The sequence below is a fragment of the Mustela putorius genome, unplaced genomic scaffold (assembly GCF_011764305.1).
Source record: "Mustela putorius furo isolate JIRA1106 unplaced genomic scaffold, ASM1176430v1.1 tig00003909_pilon_pilon_pilon, whole genome shotgun sequence".
Taxonomy (NCBI): domain Eukaryota; kingdom Metazoa; phylum Chordata; class Mammalia; order Carnivora; family Mustelidae; genus Mustela; species Mustela putorius.
The window spans coordinates 39,931,832-39,952,224 of record NW_025422057.1 but is presented as its reverse complement, the minus strand read 5'-3'; the positions used below and the strand labels follow the sequence as shown (position 1 = coordinate 39,952,224).

At 50.2% G+C, this 20,393-nt stretch overlaps 1 protein-coding gene across 1 annotated transcript in view; it reads right to left on the bottom strand.

Moving 5' to 3' along the window:
* Window positions 1-765: 765 nt before the first annotated feature.
* Window positions 766-20,393, bottom strand: part of DRGX (dorsal root ganglia homeobox) — a 32,198-nt gene continuing 12,570 nt past the window's right edge. Inside the window, exon 8 of the mRNA XM_045069007.1 lies at window positions 766-3,852. Coding sequence (XP_044924942.1) covers window positions 3,587-3,852 — 266 coding nt within the window. The 3' untranslated portion in view covers window positions 766-3,586. The remainder of the gene's footprint in view (window positions 3,853-20,393) is intronic.

Genomic DNA, 20,393 nt, shown 5'->3' with positions numbered 1-20,393 from the left:
TTAAATGACTTGCCCAGATAACACAGCCAATGAGAGCTGGGATTTGGAACAAGTAGGAGCTCTCTAGAGCACTCCAGTCAGGTTCTGAAGTCATAAAAGTTTCTCTTTTTCTGGTGAGGCCAGAAAATTAAGAAGAGAGAGTTTCTGTGATGGGGAATGGTTGGTCCCTTCTTGATGCCCGTCTTGCTGGAAAAGCCGTTTGAGAGGTCCCGAAGTTCCGGGCACCATCAACACTGGGAATCCCTGCTGGGCCTGCCCTTGGACAGGATGGCACAGAGGCAAAGGCCAAGCGTGCTAGCACAGGGGCAGATAAAATGGGGCCAGGCTAACCTCTGCCCCTGCCAGGATGGACCCAGGAGAGGGAGATGCTGGGTGGCTTGTTCTCCCCTCCACAGGCTAGCCTAGGATAAAGCCCACAGACAGCAAGCAAAGACAAAACTGAGTGACCTCAACTCTCCCTGTCAAACCTGCACAAACTGGCCCTAGTTACCCCATCTTGGGGCTTCAAGACTGAGCCCAGTTAATCTCTTTAACTCATTAATTTAGCTCTCCTTGTGTGACAGAGAAGGAAGCCAAGCTCTCTCTTTTCTCATTGGAGGCCACCACCCATGTAACTTTGGAAAACTTGTCCAACCTTGCCGTGCCCGTCTGTCAAATGGGGATAGTGCTACTCGCCTTGTGGATTGGTCACTGGGATTAAATGAATGAACCTCTGAAAAGGTCCCAGGCAATGAGATGGTAGCAGAATTTAATAAATGGGGATTATTTATTAATAAGGAAGATCAATGCAATCGAGAGGCCAAGCGCTGGGTATTCCTAAATAAAGCGCAACGGGAGGACAGAGAAGGGAGCCTCTGAGCATCCTGTCCTATCCCAGGGCTGCCCACCTCCAGCTCCCTGCCACCCCCATGGCTGATCCGCACCCCAGCAGTTCATCATTCCCAACGAGGAGGGCTGCTGACCCTGTCGTGACTTCAATTCCTTTCCCATAACCCGAAGTGCATTAAGGAAAGCTCTTCAAAGGGCTGCAACTAATAAATGAATAATAATAATCAATCAATCAATCAATCCCCGGGACCCGTGCCTCCTTCCCAGCCTGAAGCCCAACGGCCTTATTGTAGTCATGTTATGAACTTCTGCAGATGGGACGGCCTGCAGGGGCTCCATCGACGGCCGTTCTCACTGCCAGAAGGGAGACTTCACCCAGGACAGTCTGGAAGGGGATCCAGCGAGGCCGTGTTCATCCATCGGTCCGTCTGTCCCAGGACAGAAGGACAGAGTCCCCCAGGCACTGGCACTCAGGGGGAGACTCCAGCCTACACAGAGCCCAGGTCTTGTCCTCGCATCTGCTCAAAGGTTCCTGAGCCAAGGCCACAGAGCCCTCCTCCTGGAAGCTTCGGAAAGATCTCCAGTTGCGTGCAGGCCAAAGCAGAAACACTTTCTCCACTCCGGCCTGCAGTCCGAGGGCCAGGAGGAACAAAGAGAGAGACCCTGGGCTCTTTCTGACTTTCTTTTTAACTCTTCTAGATTTATTCAGGTATTTCAACAAACAGAAACTACATCATGCATGGTTACTTTTTGCCTTTGTACAACAAAACTAAGTACTCGGTGTGTCTGCAGAGGTCTGGTGCTGATTTCTCTCCTTTCTTTCAGTAACATCAGGCAGACTTTTCGATGTTATCCAGTTTTGCACAGTCACTAGAGTGTCGCCTCATGAATTATTAAATCAGTGCTTCGTGGTAATACATAATTTCTTATCAATTATTCATGCTAATGTGTGTGTAGTTTACTTAATTGTGTTATTGACGATCAAAAGTAATTTCCTGAAAGTCCTCAAGGACACAAAATTTAATCAGCGTAACTACTTCTCAGATGCAATGCTGTTAAGTATTCTTAATTTGCTCAACAGTTCACTTATTTATGTACCTTTCTGGAGGAAATACGAGTTTAATCAAACAATTAGATTGAAGAGTTAGTGTACATAAGGGCTTGAGCTTACAGCATTCAACCCAACATTCGTAATTACAGGGAAACGGAAGCAACTCTGCCGCTTTTTGGCAAATCGTTTCATCTTGGTACTCAACAAGCAAAATACAGCAGGAAGAAAGATCTGACTTTTTTTTTTCTTTTTAAAGAGACAGTGTATTTTATCAAATGCTTTGCGGTCATCCAGAAACGAGGCACACTACACTCAGGGAGTACCAGTGGGGGGCTTCTAGGTGGGGGTGGGGGTGACAAGGGGAGCAGGGCGACCCAAAGGTGGAACATGTTGATTATAATAACTGAGAGGAAAATAATTGTCATAAAACCAATAACAGTTTGCATGGAAACGTCATCAGTAAGCCGTTCAAGACCGCAACCTTTCAGGTACCAAACCCCCTGACAGGGAGTGACAGAGCTCACGCTATTGCACATTTTCCCTTGGATCTCTTCGAGTTTACTATCCACATGAGAGAAAACACACCCAGGAGATTGAAACTGAAATCTCTACAAAATGTGGCCCTTTGGAATGAATTCTCTTCGCACCACAAGGAAGCCCTGTTCCCCGTGCTCCATTTCTCCACATACACCATTCTCCTCTTGTTTCCTACCTTTTTTTTTTTCCTTCTGTAAAAAAAATAAATCAATAAATAACACCACTGGGGAAGCCCCTCCATGTGCCAGGGACCTGAGGAAAGGTCGTTCATCCAGATGTGTACAGATGTCGGAGATGTTCGTAGGAGCTTTCTCCTGCTCCAAGGACCCTTGGCATTCTCTAGATCAGAGGACTGCTTTCCACTGGTTAACTGTCCACCAACCTAGAGGTCTGGTCCAGAGAGGTGGGGCCAGCAGGGGGACTTCGTTGTGGGAGCCCACACTGGCTCAGTGCCTGCTCGTCACGATGGTGGCCCCAGTTCACAGAGCTCGTGGCCTGTCTGACTGGCCCAGCCTCCCTGGCTGGAAGTGCCCAGTCGGGCGCCCCCCAGGACAGGCTGTGCCTACCCCTCTGCACCCTATGTCTTCTCACCCTCTATAAACTAACTCAGCCTACAACTAATATCCTTCAACAAGAGAAAGGGGGGGGTGCATTGCTGCTAATCTCGGTGGAGGGCCATAAGAGTTCATTGGGATTACACCAATCTCCTCGTTCTTCATGGAAGGGGCACAGTCCCACTTTAGAGCACAAGACTCAGCCTGGGGCGTCTCTCAAGGATGACCCACGCCACAGTTCTTTGGGTTGGTTAAGACCTTCAAAGGCGGCCCAGGAAAGGGACAGGAAATTGAGGGGGTGAGCAACTCTACTTCCTTCCAACACTTCTGGGCCCAGATGGAAACCCCAGGGGTCTCACCACAGAGTGGTCTCCGGTGCCCACGAGTTCCATCTGGACTTGTCACCGGAAGCCAGGACAACACAACCCTGCCGGTAGGACTCCAGAGGCACTCTCCAGATGCCGAGGGAGCTGTGGGTCTCACCTCCCTTCCTGAGTCCATGAGGAGGCCCTGGGCCGCAACTTCCTTTGCTTTTTGGAGAGTTTTCCACAGGGGCTGAGGCTGGAAGAAGCAGGGGGTGGGGGGAGGGCGCCTCGGGCCTGGACCCTCGGGACCCTCATACACTCTTGTCCCCCTCACTGTGTTCCTTGGAGGGAGGGTTCTTGTCCTGGCTGCCATCCGGGGGCGCCGGCTTGGCCGCGGGGCTGGGGCTGCTGCTGGCAGAGGGCAGGAGATTGGCCGACTGCAGGACGGCCTCAGAGTGCTCGCGGGCCTTCATGCGCAAGGCGGCCACGCTGGCCGTGCGGTTGCTCTGGCAGCCGTAGGTGGGAAGGAAAGACAGCCCCATAGGGTCTGGGACACAGCAAGAGCACAGCGGGCCCCCTGAAAAGAGGAAAAACAACAGGCTGGCATCAGTGCCTACATTCTGTCTCCTGGGACATGATTGGGGGTGAGGGGGCCAACCGATTCTGTTTTGGCTCAGGATCCTAAAGGGAGAGGTGACATGACAGGTGCTCAGGACCCCAGAGATGGGCCCAGTGCAAGAAATCTGGTTGATGACCCAAGGAATCATCAGAGCGCTGGGAAGACCTGACCAGTTCTGCTTCCTCACAGACCAACTGGGCGGCCTTAGGCCATTGTCTTGGCTTAACTTTCTGCAAAATGGGAAGATACCTACCTCCCAGGATCGTTATGAGGAGCCAGGGAAGAAATCCCACACTCCCCAAACTAGGTGCCGAAGCACCCATGAGAACTCACGGGGGCACTGTAGGGACGTTTTTAACCTTTGAAGACAAAAGGGAGCCCCACCATTTTTCAAGCGGCTCCTAAGTTGCCAGGACATTAATACTCACTGAGCTGCTTAGACTTAATCATTTAATGAACAAAACTGTTAGGTATTTCCAAGGGCCCAAGAGAGTCATGAAAAATTAACAGAGACCCTCAGGGCACTGTGAACTGAGTTTTAAGAACCTCTAAAGGAATCAGTTTGGAAAGCACTTAGCATAGGTCCGATGCATGGAACGGGGGGCTTGGGAGCAATGGCGTGGCTCCCGACCAGCTGGCCAGAGGGTATAAACCAACCCAGACACACACTGAGCTCACCCCTCTACCAGGCTCAGTTTGAGGGTCCTCCCTCTTGATGGGTCATCCTCAACCATGTATTTATTCAACGACTCTCTGTGAGCACCCAGCACTCTTCTAGACCCTAGTGACCACCACCAAGAACAATGCAGCAGGACCCCACCTCACCAGTGCAGGTCTAGTGGAGAGTCACACCGGAACCCTGAGTCCCTGATACAAAGGCAGGTGGTGACACATGCTATGGAAAACACGGATGGTGCTTGGCAGAGACCTGAGGGCAATCCATCAGGGTGATAGCCACGGGAAAGAGCACGCAGCCAAGGAGAAGAGCAGTGCAAAGGCACGGACGTAGAACTGGAAGTCACCAGTTCAGGGAATAACAGGGTGTTTAGACTGACCGAAGCCAGAGACCACAGTTGAGGGCAGAAGCAGGCAGGTCAAGGTCATCAAGACCAGACTGCAGGATTCAGGGCAAGGAAACCTCAGCTGTCAGAGTAGAGAGTGCTGCGGGCTTCTCTGCATCGGGGACAGGGTGGGAAGGCTGGGGGGTAAAGCAGTCCTCGGGGAAAGTGGCTTGGCTCAACTCCACATCCAAATGAACAGAGGGGCCATTCCTAAGATGGGGGCAAACAGAGAATGTTGTGTGTGGGGAGGGGGCATGCCTGTGGAGGAGGAGGATGGGGAGAGTCTGGAACCTCGTGGTCTTGCTGCCCCATCTGAGTTCTGAGGGGAGACATGAGCAGAGCTCAGCAGGGCTGGCACCACCCCTGTTCCTTGAGGGACACCTGTGTGTTCCACCTGCCGACCCCAGGCAGGTGTGGGGGCAGGAGTCACACAGACTTTGCCCCCAGACCTGGTTGGCAGCATGACATACTTTGAGAGATTTTCTGTGCAGGTGTGGGGGCAGGAGTCACACAGACTTTGCCCCCAGACTCAGTTGGCAGCATGACATACTTTGAGAGATTTTCTGAGCTCCCAACACAGGACAAGTGGTGGGCCGCCTTGTGTGATCCCTGCCGGACAGGCCCATCCCCACTGCTCCATGCCCCTCCCCACCCAGTCACCCCAGACCAGCTCCAAAGCCAGAGTCCCCCAGGGGAGCCAGAGATGGACCACCATGATCCTGCCAAGGGCAGTTGGGGGTTAGTGCCTACCCCTAAGGCCTGAGACCTGGGTCCACTATGCCCACTGGCTGCACATGGGTGGGCAACCTTCTGACAAGGGAGGGCACCACAAATCCTGTCCCTCACCTCTTTCTGAAAGTGCTCACCGGCTTTTGAAGAAGCAGACCCAGAGATCAGTTGTACCGGGGAACCAAAATTCCTATTTGTCAAATGAATCCAAATTCCTCCCAGTGGCCTCCAAGCCCTTGCATGACTGGGTCGGCATTGTGTTCTCCTCCTTCCCATGCGCTGGCAAGGACTTGCTTCACATGCTCCCTGAGCATCACAGCAGAGCCCACAGAAAGCTGTATTACCCAGAGTTCTCCCCTTTTTCAGATGAGGAGACTGAGGGTGAATAGTAAGTGGCCAAGTGGGACCTCACCAGGCAGGGGGCCTCCTCCTCAACCACTGCATCCCTCTGTCTGAGAAGAGCGCTCATTCCGCTCCCGCTTGGACGCTTCCCTGGGCTCAGCCTGTGAGTGAAGAGCCCCGCCCTGTGCCTTGGAATAGTCTCCTCACACCTCTCTCTCTCTTTAGAGCTCCCGGTCACATTCCGGGCTGCTCAAATCCCACAGCATTGGCCACAAATGGTAGGGAGATCGTTGATGGTTTCTTGACTTGTTTGTTGTCTGTCTCTCCCCCTCAAGAGACTGCAGACGCCCAACAGGTTAAGTATCTTCCTGTCTCATTCAGCACTCTGTCCCCAACACCTAGCGTAGTACCTGAAACAGGCCAGGCCCTTGGAAAACACCCAACGAAGGAAAAAGTCGGGGAGGGCCATCAGCCCTAGTGCCCGTTTGTAGGATCAGTGCTCATGAGGCAGCCTCGGCAACATCCACGGGGATGTTCCCGCCTCCTTTCATGGGGACAGGCTTCCCCATGCCAGGGCCAGACCCTTTCCTCTCCCCTCAAACACACTGGGGCATCTCTCTCTTCTTTTCCAAGCCTGCTCAGAGACAGAAGGACGCTCACCTTTACCAGCCCCCACGGTGGCCCCCTGTCTCCATCCCGGCCACCCTGAGGGGTGTGCATTACTCATCCCCACTCTCCAGGTAAGGACACTGAGACTTCAGGCCTGAGTTTGTACAGTTTACTGAGAGGTGGGACCAGAACCTTCTGGCGGTGTTTCAGTTCTCTGGCACAATAACAGGAGGTGGAAACAGAGCTGTGGCCTCCTACCTCAGTTCTGACTGGGAGTCAATACAGCCAGTAGCAGACCCTAGGACGAGCATAGGACAAATCACAAAGGCCAACTTTACAAAGATCCCAGGTCCCCGGTCACAGCCCCCACACCCCTGGTGGGCTTCTAGCCTCGCATTATTTCCAGCAGCAGGAAACAAACAGAAAGTCACACTGGGTCAAGTCCCGAGTCCATTTTCCCAACAGCCCTCACTCAGCACAGCCACGCACAGATAACACCAGTGACGGCTCAGCAGGGGAGGGGCAGCCTTTTGGGGGACAGTGTCTGTGCCATGAGCCCCAGGACCCATGCAAGGACAGGGGTCCCCTCAGGTCTCCTTCCCAAAGGGAGCTCATGTGTGAGGGGACCATACACAAAGAACGATGGGAATACTGGACATTTTCCTCTCTGTGTCTGTTCAGAATCCTTCTCATTTTTCTACAAGAAAAGTGAAGTTCTTTAAAAATCAGAAACACTACTTTCAATTGTAAATGAATGTTAGGAAGAGGCATATTTGAGGAGGGCCCAGGAGGAGGCTGGGGAGCCTGAGCCGGGTCTGTACTGAAAGTCTGAGGGGAGCTTGCCTGGAGCTGTGGACGGTCAGCAACCTGGGAGGGACCACAGTCCTCAGGATCTGCCCCGCATCAGAGCAGCCCAAGAGGGTCAGGCTGCTTCTTGCCTCCAGTGAGGCTTTGCTCCAATGTAAGCATCAAGCAGGGAGTTAAATAGTCTGTGACTCGGTGAGGAACATGCCACCTACGGAACGAAGAAGGGCCACTGGGACAAAACAGAGCCTCTCTCCTTGGGATCCACAGCCTACAAGGTCACACAGTGGGCTCCCAAGAAAGCCACCGATAACTACACTCTTGGTCCTCGAAATGCAGCCTCAGCCATAAGAGAAATACATTAACTCATAGAACCAAGGCTATGGGAAGGGGCAGAGTCTGTGCCTGTGATCTAGTTCACCCCCCACACCAGATGGATGGGAAACTGAGGACCAGGAACCCAATGACTCTGGGACGCTCTGTGGTTAGCTCTCAGCGCTATGCATACAAAGGAGAAATGTTGAGTCTTAAAAAGGAAGGAAACTCTGACACATCTGTAACATAGATGGACCTCAAGGATGTTATGCTAAGTGAATAAGCCGGTCACAAGAAGAGAAATCCCGCATGAGTCTCTTTCCATGAGATGCCCAGAGTAGGTGTATTCATAGAGACGGAAAACAGAATGGTGGTTGTCAGGGGTTGAGGAAAGGAGAAAACAAGAAGTTCTTGTTCAGTGGGCAGAGTTCCAATTTTGGAAGATGAAAAAGTTCTGGAGATGGACGGTCGTGATCGTTGCCCAACAAAAGGAATGTATTGAATACTTTTGAATTACCACTTAGAAAGAGTTAAAATGATAAATTTTATCTTCCACATATTTTATCACAATTAAAGATAAAATAAAGTAAAATATATTGTTATAAATAAAACTATAAGAGCCACAAGAGAGTTCGGGTCAAGGTCATCAGGATCACGAGGACTGCCCATGGCTCTCGAACTTCTTTATGGCTCCTCCAGTAAATGAGGACCTCCAAAGTCCCTCGGGCCAAACACTCCCACACCAGCCACATATCACCTCACATCCATGGGCTAATGCCCTCAATCCACCTCGCCAGACGTGTCTTGGGCTAAGGAAGCAATTCATGGATTATACAACCTCCTTAAGCTGGGTTTCTGCCCCAGACTCCACTTCATGCCTGTGGGGTGGGCATTTCCACAGCAGGGTGGCAGACCCTGAGACAGGCATTCAGGACAACAAAATTCTTTGACAGATGTCATCCTCCTTCCTCATCTACACCCCAAGTCTGAACTATAGTGAAAGTGTCCTTTGAAAGGGGTCGATGTTTATAGGTAAACTCCCACCCATCCAAACAGCCACATCGAGGAATGCCAACAGAGGCAGAGGAACCATTGGAAATCACTCTCTTTGCCCTATCCTTACTTGGAAGACAACTTGGAAGATGTGCCAGTCCAGAATGTAGATATGGGCAAGACAGAGAGGCAATATGTACAACAGAACAAGATCAAAATCAAACAAAGAGACAAATCTAATGTGCCAGGTTTTATCAGGGAACGGTGTAAAGTCTATGATCTGTGCCCAAGGGTCCAACTGTACGAGGGGGTGGGGCTCAGTGGAGCATGTGGTCAACATGACTTCTCGGTAAGCTCAATGTGACACCAGATGGTTATGGGTTGCCTTCACAGAGGCAGAAACTGTGGGGGAACGGAGGATAAATTCTTTCTCTTCTCTGTCATGGTCAGACCATCAGACTAGAGGGAGGGGAGGGGGAAGGGAAGGAAAAAAGAGAGGAGAGAGAAATAAAAAATGGAAGAAATGGGGCTACTTAGCTGAGCTGACCTCAGGGCACAATGGACATGAAGTAACTGTCTCTGACTATCTCTCTCTTAGTGACAGGGGTGAAAGAGAAGAAATGGCCAAAAGTATGAGAAAAATGAAGTTTTTCTTTCTTTACCATCACATGCTGTACATATGCAGAGGGCTCACTAAGTTCCTGGTCATCAGACCCTGAAGCCCCCGACAGGACGTTAGAGAATCTTCATGCACAATATGGGCTATTGGACAAGAAAAGGCTTTAAATCCCTTTCAACAAAAAAGAAGTGGTTTTAGAATGGAAGGTGAATTATAAAGTTGAGTCCTTCCAACTTTAACATGTTTTCAGAATTTCAGTTCATGGTGATAGAACTTAAATTGTCCAACCACCAGCATCTCCCTTAGCTCCTATCACCCTTTTTTTAACAAAGAAAAAAACGATTTCCACAAATAGGATTTTCATAAAACTAACTCTTGATTTCCTCCTGAGTCCGCAGTACCAATGGCATCACCAGATTTTCCCAAATGCCTCGTGCCCAAATAACTTCAGCGACCCGGACCCTGACTGAAAACCAGAAGCAACAAAATGGAGATTCGTCCTCTGGCATGCTCAGGACGGCAGGATGGCAGATGAACCAACAGTTACCAAGTAAAAACCCAGACCCCAAAGCGCATGCACTTCGTCCCTGAAAAGCCATACTCAAGGCCCTCACTAGAGTATTTAACGATCCCTTCAAGTGCACTTCTGACATAAACGGTTTGGTTTAAAAGACTACCACAAACTAGAGAGAAATGTGCCTGCTAATGGCAGACACACTGGTAATATTGAGAAAAGGCTCACAAACTCATGACAGCCAAAAAACTCAAAATGCACAGTAACCTGGAGCCAGCCAGTACCGGGGCAAGCAAGCCAAGGGGGACACCTCAGCATGGCCTGACAGCTCTGACCCACACAGCAAGAACCGCCACAGAGACATAACATCTGAAAATGTTTTGACAGCTTCCTGTGACTGTGAAAGATGGGGAGACACTGAGCCAACCACAAGAAGGACAATGCGCCCCCCTTTACTATATCAGGGAGGTAACCAAGACCCTCAAGAAAATGTCTACCCCAAAATCGACTCATCCATTATCAAGTTTCCATAAAACGAGAACCACAACAGGCCTTCTCTGGGACCTGAAAGCCGGATGCAGCCTGTATCTGAGGCAGAAGAAAGGGGGATTTGAAGTTTGGCCCCCAGCCCCTCTGTTCACCTGTCATGGGGTTTCTCGCCATCCGTCCACTCTTCAGGTTCCTCATCTGTGAGGGGAGGTGATACACCCACCTTTGGGAGACATTCCATAGCACACCTAGTACTAAGGCCTCTAACAATTACTATTTCCCTCACCTCATACAAACTGAAGGGTAATTCTAAGTCACAATTCACAACTTATTCCAATTACTGATCTGTTTTAGTCACCCGCTGAGGACCTGACCTTGTGAGTGTTCCCCCGGGACACCCAGGATGAGCCGTGAGCTCTGCCACAGCTGGGGGACCATCCCACCAGCTCTGCTCCCAGGCCTGAAAGATGCCCAACTGACCACCGCACTGTGTCCTTGGATGTCCTGTGTCCTCAGCGGACCCTTTCCCATCAGACCAAAAACCAAAATAATTTATTCTGCCAACAGAATCCTGAGGAGGAAAATGAACTTTAAAAGTGTCCTTTTTTTAACTACTGGATTTCCAGAGTTGGGGCTCTAGGTCCCCCCCTTTTTTTAAAAATCTTTCAAAAAGGTATAAATCATGAATGGGCTAAAAATTAAATTAGCTACAATGTAAGTCAGTCCAGTGTGGCATACGGTGATGGTAACTGTGACCAACCTCCTAGCCCAACAATAGGGAGTTGAGTAAGTTGGAGTCACCCACAGAGAACATGCTAAAGCTATGATAAAATTATATTATAGGAAGATACTTAGCACCATGAAAAAATTAATTGTAATGACATATAATAATGAAATATTAAGTTTAAAAAGTAGGTTAAGAAACCACTAAGTCAATAGGATTCCATTTTGGTATACATATGTATGTGTTATTGTACATATCCATGTGTACATAATACATACATATATACACATTGTGTGTATATGTGTACATATCCATGTACAACTATATGTCGTATCCATGTAGGATCATACATGTGAAAATTTATAAGCAGAAAATACTGATAAGTTTAAACTTTTTGGTTTAAAATTTTTAATTTCTAAATAAGTTATAAAATATATGAATTCATTAGAGATATATATTTATATATGGGAAGACAACAAATGTACCAATACCAAATATTCATAGCAGTTGATTCTGGGTACTAAGGGTATGAGTGATTTTATATGTTTCTTTGTGTTTTATCGTATTTTCCACTCTTTCTGGCCTGGCCAGGTATTAAAGTCATGAAAATGGTGTGTCCTTCTGTGCCTTGTGATTTCCGGCCTTCTTCCATTCAGATGATGAGAATGGATGCTCTCCTTTAGGATGGAGTCCCACTGAAATTGTCAAGGAATAAGGGCCATGGCCTCGGCACCCAGGTGCAGCTCCATAACTATTAATGGCCTGAGTCTACACTGACCAGTGAAACTGGGGTGGACAAAGTGCCTTGGAAAACCCACCAGGAACACTTAGTCAGTCTCCTGTTCTGTATGGTCCAAGGTTAGAAAGTCCCTAAGCACCCCAAGCATGGGGTACAACCAACCCGCCAACAGACGAACCCCCTAAAAGACCACAACCTCTCCCCTCTGGCCCTACCAACATGTGCCATGGCCAGCGTCTGTGTGAGAGCATCTGACCCTAAAACACAGCCTGAAAATGATTTTTTTCGGAGAACACACTACTCCTGGACACTAAATTAAAACACACAATTAGATTTCCATTAAGTTACAGCAAATTCTGCTGAATTGATCTAATCGGCCTACATTCCTACATGACATCATGCTTTAAAGGCTTGGCCTGAACATAAATACTTAATGTAATAAATACAGTCTGAAATATTTGATCTCCTTGGCAGTTTAATTGATCTACTATAGAGACTGACAGGAAAAATTAAGTTAGTTCTGTCTCGTCTCTGTCGATAGCACATTTTCCTCATAAAGGCACGTGAACTACAATGTTGGTTACAAGTAAAGCTCTCGCACACTGATTTCTTGCTGAAAGTTCAGGTTAAGAGTAACAGAACTGAACAAGGAACTGAGTGTGTGTATTTATGACTCCTTTAATACAATACCATAGTTGATGTCTTTTGATAGATAGATAGATGGTAAATATATTTTGTGATTTGTAATAACAGCCCCTGGGCATGACTGCAGTGTCGGTAGATGCCTACCACATTTAAACACAGATTTTTAGATGTTGTAGCTATGCATGCTCACCAATAATGAAGTGCACAACGTCAAATTCATACCCCCATATCTTCTACCTCAGAAGGCCTGACGTGCTTTGTCCCATCTCCATTTTATGGTTTATATTGCCTTTCACCATGAGTTGTGTTTATTTTATTATTTTTATTATTACTATTATGTTGAGTTTTGTACCCAGCTCACCTCCCAAACTTGCCGTAAGCGCCCTTCCCCCACACTCACCCCTATACTCCTGAGGCCAGAACTGAAATGTACCATTTGGGTACAAAATAAAGACTGAAGAGTTGGAAAAGGCAGAAAAGGAGGAGGAGTCTCTCCTTCCTGACTAAGCTGGCATACCTTAGGTCCCAGAGTTACCATCCCGTAGGTTCTAAACTTCCTTAGTACCTTGTGGAGAGAAACAGTGTTCATGGCAAAGCTGCTCAATCTGATTCATGTCAAAGTCCCCAGGTTAATTTTGCAGGTTATTCGGCTAGAACCGGCGCCCAGTCCCACCCCTGCCTGAACTCCACCTAGCACTTGTACACCCACTCTCTTGACATCTGTTCATCTGTTCAGCAAATGCTCCTTGACGGGAGGCACAGCAGCCAAACATTCCTTGCGCTGGGACGGTCTCAGGACCCAGCACCAGGGTCCCCTTTCCATTTGGACGTCTTTGAAGGGGCAAACAAAAAATGACAACACAGAGATCCAAGAAGCCTGGCACAGCCCAAGGAGCAGAGGGACACGCGTTCTGGGCAGCCCGATGCCAATTAGCCCTCCCTCCTCCGAGTGGCAGCCAGAACTCAACACGGGCAGGCTGCTTCTCCCGCTGCCTCTGGGCACAAGCCAGAAACCTTCTGCTCAGCTCCCTGCACTCCAGGGCCCCATTGATTAGCAGGAAGGGCAAACCCATCAGCACCCATAGGAAATGGCTTCTGGAAAGTGAGTTGCAGCTTTTAAAGCCAGAGAATGACAGCAGGTGCCTGTAAAAGGAACAGAATCGATACAGGGTGTGGGGAGCTGGACGATGGGACACCTGGGTCCCTGACTTGTCCTACTTCTGACAGATATATTACGTGACCTTGGATAGTCCCTTCCCCTCTCTGGGCCTCAGTTTCCCCACTATACCCAGGAAAGTAACATACTCTTTAAGAAGATTCCTTACAAATCTTAGTGCTGGGGTTCTCGACCCCGGTCTTCCTGACATAAACTAGGCACGGAGAGGACTGGGGCTGAACCAACCACTTTCCCCATAAAAAGTGGCGACCTTCTGCCCCTTGGGTTCTCTACTCCCCCAAATACCTATATCCTTACAAACAAGCCAAGGGCCCTGGAAGGCTGTGCTGCTTTCTTGGAGCTGCACACACCTGTGAACTCATTAACTATGCCTTGGAGGCTGAGAAGCTCTCTCATTGAGGAACAATTCTGAGAGGTTCTGCACCATGGCCAGTCTGACTCCAGAACTTGGGCTCACCTTGAGGCCATGCCATTCTCTCCTGGGAATGTGGCCCCATCCAACCTCATGCTTTGCCCTTTACACTAGGCCTACTTACCTCAGTGCCTTTGCTCATGCTGTTCTCTTGCCTGGGGTTCTTTCACCCACTAAGCAACTCCTATGCTTCCTTCAAGCCCAACTGAAACATTGCTTCTGGAAAGGCTTCCTCATTCCTACAGGGGAAAATGTCCCCTCCTGTCATGGCTGCCCCCATACCTTCCCAGCCCTTATTGGTCTCTATGAGAGCATATGACTGTGTCACATGAGATGAAATTCTTTGTTGACTGTCTCTCCAAGCCCACACTTGGCCTGTCACTCCCTTGAAATCAGGATGTGTCTAATTAATCACCAGAGGTTTGGCCTCTGCTTTAGAGTCTAACAAAGAGGGGGTACTCAGTGGGTGCTGAATGAAGAACCGGAGGGCCCAGTTTTTTCTGGGGTCCAACAGATGGCCAGCACTGCAGGCTGGTGAGGTCAGTCTCCCGCACCTAGAGCAGCCTCACCTGCTTTCCTTCTTTAGCCAAACCTCTCTACCATTTACTCTGCACCAGACTCTATATTTGGGGCCAGGGTGAGTGGCTTGGAAGGACTTAGAAGTGAGTCAGATGGGGCCATCACCCTTAAAGTGCTTATAGTCGGGATTGGAAGCAAGGTAGGCTCAAAAACAAACACCCCGATTCAAATCACAGTATCCTTGATCTCTGTGTCACTCAGTCTCCAAAGAGGACCTTCAAGGAAGTGACCTGCTAGCATTCACACCTGTGTGCAAGCCCCTCCACTCAAGCCTGGGTTGGCCCTGTGACCAGTTTAAATCAATAGAATGCATCAGAAACAACACTGTGCCTGTTGTGGGTGTAAGCCTCAACAAGGTCTGGCACCTTCTGCTTTTCCATGCTTGGGAATCAACCACCATTCAACCCCACTCCAAGCTCACCAGCCAGAGAGAGAAAAAGAGTGTCCAGCCTCCCAGCATCCCCGCCAAGGCTCCAGACAGGGAAGGGTGACCCCATGTTGCAGGTGCCAACCCCAGCAGCCATGTGAGCACGGACTCATGAGAGAGCCGCGACCAAAGCAGGAGCAAAACCACCTGGCTGAGTCCAGCCAGTCCTCGGAATCAGGACAGAGAGTAAAATAACCAGGCGGCCCTACTGCTGCTTTCATTATACTTGGTTTGGGGGCAAAGAAAAATAACACTGACATCTGGAATGGAAATTCTAAGAAGATCCCAAGCCAGTCTCCCCAAGATCATAGATACAAAACCCCTGAGCAAAGAACCAGCAAACGGAATCCAGCTCTATCTAAGAAGGACGACATGTCACGTCTAATGTGGGCTTATTCCAGGAAGGCACAGTTGGATTAACACTAAAAAAATCAATCAGTGTAACTTACTGTCTTAATACATTTGAGAAAGAAAAAAATCACGTGATCCCCTCAACAGCAGCAGAAAAAGTATTCAATGAAATTCAACGGTCATTCACATGCATGATTTTTTAAATAATAATTAAAATAAAACTCTTAGGAAACCGAAGAGAGAAGAAACTATCCTTACTTGATAAAAGGTATCTAAACCAAAACAACACAAAGATAAACTCAAAACGCAAAGACAACAAACGTGACTGTGAAACCCTGAGATCAAGAATAGGCCAGGGTCAGTCACGAAGACCACATATGGTATGATTCCATTCCTACAAAAAGTCCACAGTAGCAATTGCAAAAATGTTCACGACCGATAGAGACAGAGAGATCCATGGTGTCCCGAGGCTGGGGACATTGGGAGCAGGGGAAAGTAACTGCTAACAGGTGCAGGGTGATGGAAATGTTCAGAGGTTGATCTTAGCGATGGCTGCACCACTCCCTGAATATACTAAGATTCATTAAGCCGCACACTTCAGCGGATGAATGGGACGGTGTGTGAACTGTACCGCAATAAAGCTGTTACAAAAGAAGTGGAATAAGACGAGGATGCCCACTGTCACCACTTCTATTCAGTGCTGTGCTAGGGGTTCTGGCTGGCACAGACAAGAGAAAGGAATAAAGGCATAAGGATTTGAAAGGAAGAGACCAGCTGTCTTTATCTGCAGATGGCCTCCTCATACACGTATCATAAAGAATCTACCACTAAGCCTAATTACAAGAATAAATCTCCCAAACATTACGTGGAGCCAAAGAAGGAGACACGAAGAATCTGTTCTCTATGATTTCATTTATACGGGAAGTTCAGAAAAGTCCAGCCTAAATAGTAATGTTTCAGGATGCCTGCTTAGGTGGTTAGCAAAAGTCAGCATAGTGCTCTCGTTTGGGGGAGGAAAAGGGGTCCAGGATTGGAGAGCTTCTGGGGTGCAGGCAAAGTCCTGGAGGGTCCTTACATAGGTGCTTGAAATAGGTCACTAAACTCTAGCTGCATGTTTTATGAATTTTTCTCATGAATATTATATTTCATAATAAAACAAATTTTAATGTTTTTGCATTGCCACAACCCAAAGGAAAAAGAGATTAAGGAGGAATAGTGGGGAGATGCTGGAGAGGGAAAAGACAGCCTCCAGCCCGGAGTTTAGCCTTGGTGGACAGATGTATATTGGGCCATAAAGCCTCTGCAGTCCCAGAATCCAGACACTTTGTCTTGGCTTGAGCCCAAGGACAAGGCCGCTGTGAGGCAGGGAAGGCACATTCTTGACTAATGAAGGTGCCTTGCTCTCTGGAAGGATATGGCCAGACCCTGTCCCCCACAGGGGACACCCTGCCCCTTGCCTGTTCCTCGTACACACGATGCGGGACCAGAACTGCTACTCCAAGTGCTAGCAGCTTCTGAGTGCCCGCCTCGTGCCAACACGGAGCAAGTCCCTGGCACATAACAGCTCCCGAATCTCCCAGCCTACGAGGCCTGAACGCAGCAGCTCCACTTGGGAGGTGGGAGCCAGCTGTCTGCCTCCAGCCCCTCCAGCATGGGACGGCTGGGGCCACCTCAGCTTCCCAGGAGGGGATGGGATGGCAGGGTAAGAAGACGTCAGACTTCATTCCCTTGCTCGGCTGCTATGCCCACCCCTCAGGTCTGACTCTAAGGACCAACGGCCCGCCTTGCCCTCGGGCTTCCTCACCCTCCCACCCACCCCCTCCAGCTTCAGAAAAGTTGGGCGGGATGCCCCCCGCCCAGTGCAGGAGAGTGACTGTGAGCCCCAAGCGTGAGCACAGCCTGAGTTATGAAAGCTCTCTGCTGGCGGCTGTAATTAGCTTCCACCGCACACCCGCTCTCCCGATCACAGGTTAGAGGGAGCCCGGCTAAGTGCACCAGGGAGAGGGGGCCTCCGTGGACTGTGGCTCGCCAGCCCCCATCACGCTCCTTGTGGGGCCAGCACTTCCCCAGAACAAACCCAAGCGCCTCCCTCAGCCATTAATAACCTCCTCTGCATTAATGAATTGTGAACACAAGCCTGGCCATTAAGACGGGGCAGGAAAATTCTTTGCGTTGCAAAGGCTTTTTCTCTGGACACCCATTACTGTGATGCAAACCCTCCCTGCATGGGGTAGGGAGGGTGCTGCCGCCTTTTTATTCGAGAGTGTCCATGGAATACTCAATAAGGAAACACACGAACGAATGGCATGCTTGGCCACGAGGGGTCCTCTCTGACCATCCCGAAGTACAAAATGCATCAGTGCCCCGGGAAGCCCCAGGGAAGGAATGGGTGTCCTGCCCAGGGAAATCCTACCAGGGACAAGAAGGAACCCCCTCATCATGGCCAAATCTGGAAAGAAGGAGGGTACAAGAAAAAGATAAGTAACAACTTCCGTAAAGGTCAGGGAGATGGGAGACCTTTGGAAGATGCGGACGTGTCATGGGCTCCTTCAAAGGTAAGTGGGACCCAGGGACTTGGAAAAGGGAACGAAGGGGTCTGGTTCATGACGACGGTATTTACTGAGCCCCTCTCACATGCCACACACTCTTCCAAGAGCCTCAGATGTTCTAGCTCCTGTGCCCCTCATCCAGTTCTCTGACTTCAGTCTTGTTTCGATCAAGACCCGAGAGAGAGACCCCCAGTGCTGTACTCAAGACTTACACAGCCTAGGAACAGAAGGATGAGGGTCCATACCAGGCAGGCCACCCCAGAGTCCTTGCTTGAGGTCAGCTGCTTGATAAATAAAGGATAATTAAAGGAGGAAACCCCCACAAGTGCCTGGTTTTCAAGGCACTGCCCCCATTTCTGTCCCTATTAGGCAGTTTCCGGGCCTGAGGTAGCCAGCTGCCCTGCTCCCTGTGGGCACAGTCCCCTGCCTGTTCGGGACCCTGCCCGGCAACCTGGAGGCTAGTCGGCCACTCATCCACCTACGGACGCTCTGCTTGATCCGCCACCCCAGAGAGGCCGTGACCTCCCACCCTTCCAGGGGGCCGCCCCCACCTCCCACTCCCCTGGCTTCCTAGTGCCTGAGCAGCCCTGCTGACCTCTCCAGACACAGCCCTCTGTGCGCACGGCACCTCACGCGCTCCCAACACTGAGCCTGCTGAACGAGCACCCCCAGGACCCCAGCCCTGGACCAGACTGGCAGAAGAGCCCACCCCACCCTCAACACAGGATGACTACAGCAGAGGGCAAAGCTCCGCAAGGTCTCTGCTCTCTCCCAGGCCTGAGGCAGAAGCACCAAGTCGAGGTTCAGTACCATGGCTGTTTCTGAGCCATGTGGATTGTCCACATACCGGGGTAATTTTCAATCTCATCTTGGTTTCCCTGGCTCTCTAGGTGCTTCCAAAACCCAGACCCCTGCTTTCAACAGGCATCTCCAAGGAATGACAACTAGTCCTTCTAATTTTCTAAGAAAACCATATTTCAGGGTGTTCTGCTACTGACTTCTCAGTCTGTGGCCAAAGCGCAGCAAAGTGGCTGAGAGACCAGCTCCCCCTCCTCTTTTCTGGGCCACTTCCCCCCATAATCCACAGACAAAGAAGCAGTCTACAACCACTGGCATGTTCTGGGCCAAAGCCACAGAGCTTCCAGGGCCCAGCCGGTCCTCCCCACTCCCGCTGGGGACCGGGCTGGGTGTTACCACACAGCTCCGCGTTCCTGGAGCCCAGCACTGCAGGGGCCCTGGGAGCTCATTCCCTGCACAACTGACGTCCCTGCGTGCCCTTTTCCTTCCCCTAGTGCAGCCTGCTCCAGGAGCTGACAGCCAGTATCCAAGAGCACTCCTGTTCTCAGAGCACATCCCAAGTCAAAGAATTTCCAGGCGAGGGAATAGCCATAAAGCTTCGTTCAAGGACAAAGAGCCCTCAAGGGCCACTACTGAGAGGAACTGAGCAAACTGTACCTTAGCAACCCCCAAGCTCTCCCACAAACACCCCTGGAGCGGTGCTTAACAAGGTGCTTAACAAGTCCAGGCAAGGACTCCGCATCTGTCACAACAATGCCTGGAACCAAAAGACAAGGACCCCAGCTCAGAGTCCTTGGCCTTCTCAGCTTGTTAGCCCTAGGAGCAGTGGCTGAGGTGCTCAATATGCCCCGTGGGAGAACCGAGCCTGCCCTGGAGCACTGGGAGCCCCGCCTGCTCTTCTCGCTCTTGCCAGATGTTGGCTGTGGCACACGGCAGCTTGGGCTTAGGTCCTCGGGCCCTGGTCTGGGGAGGGGGCAACCTGGTGCTGTCTAGGGTTGGGCCAGAACCTCCGTGGCCTACCCAGGCCGGGGCCTGATCTTCAGCCCAGGGCTATATGACCCCACTAGGACCACAGAGCCTAGGGAAGGAGACACGAGCACTGGTTTGAGTCTGGGAGCTGACAGTTTGATTTCTTTCTTCTGGATTATTTGCCCATTGCCACGGCCCTGGAGAAGTGGGCTGGGATCTCCGGACTAGAAGAGACGGTGGTGTTCAGCTCACAGTGGTCCTGGTCTCTGATCGTCTTGGATGAGTCTAGACCCCTCACCAGGGCTCACACCCAGCAGACTCATAGCTGTCCTCTCTTGTGGGAGAAAAAGGAGAGTAGGGGTCCAAGGCCCTACCAAGAACAAGCAGAGGAATGCATGACTACATGATGTCTGGAGAAAAGGGCACCTCAGGATCCTGTGGAGGGCAGCCCAGACCCTGAAGGAGAAACCTAGCTGAATAAGTCATGTCTGAGCAACTGACTTCTCCTCTGAGCTTCAGTTTCTCATTTGTGACCAGAGGGATGGGCCTAGAAGCCCAGATAGGTGATTTTGAGCACCAACAGACACGAAGGTCCTCCCACTTACGAGAGGCCCATCCCCAGGTTGGCCAGCCCCCCGCCCCCCGGGAAGCCAG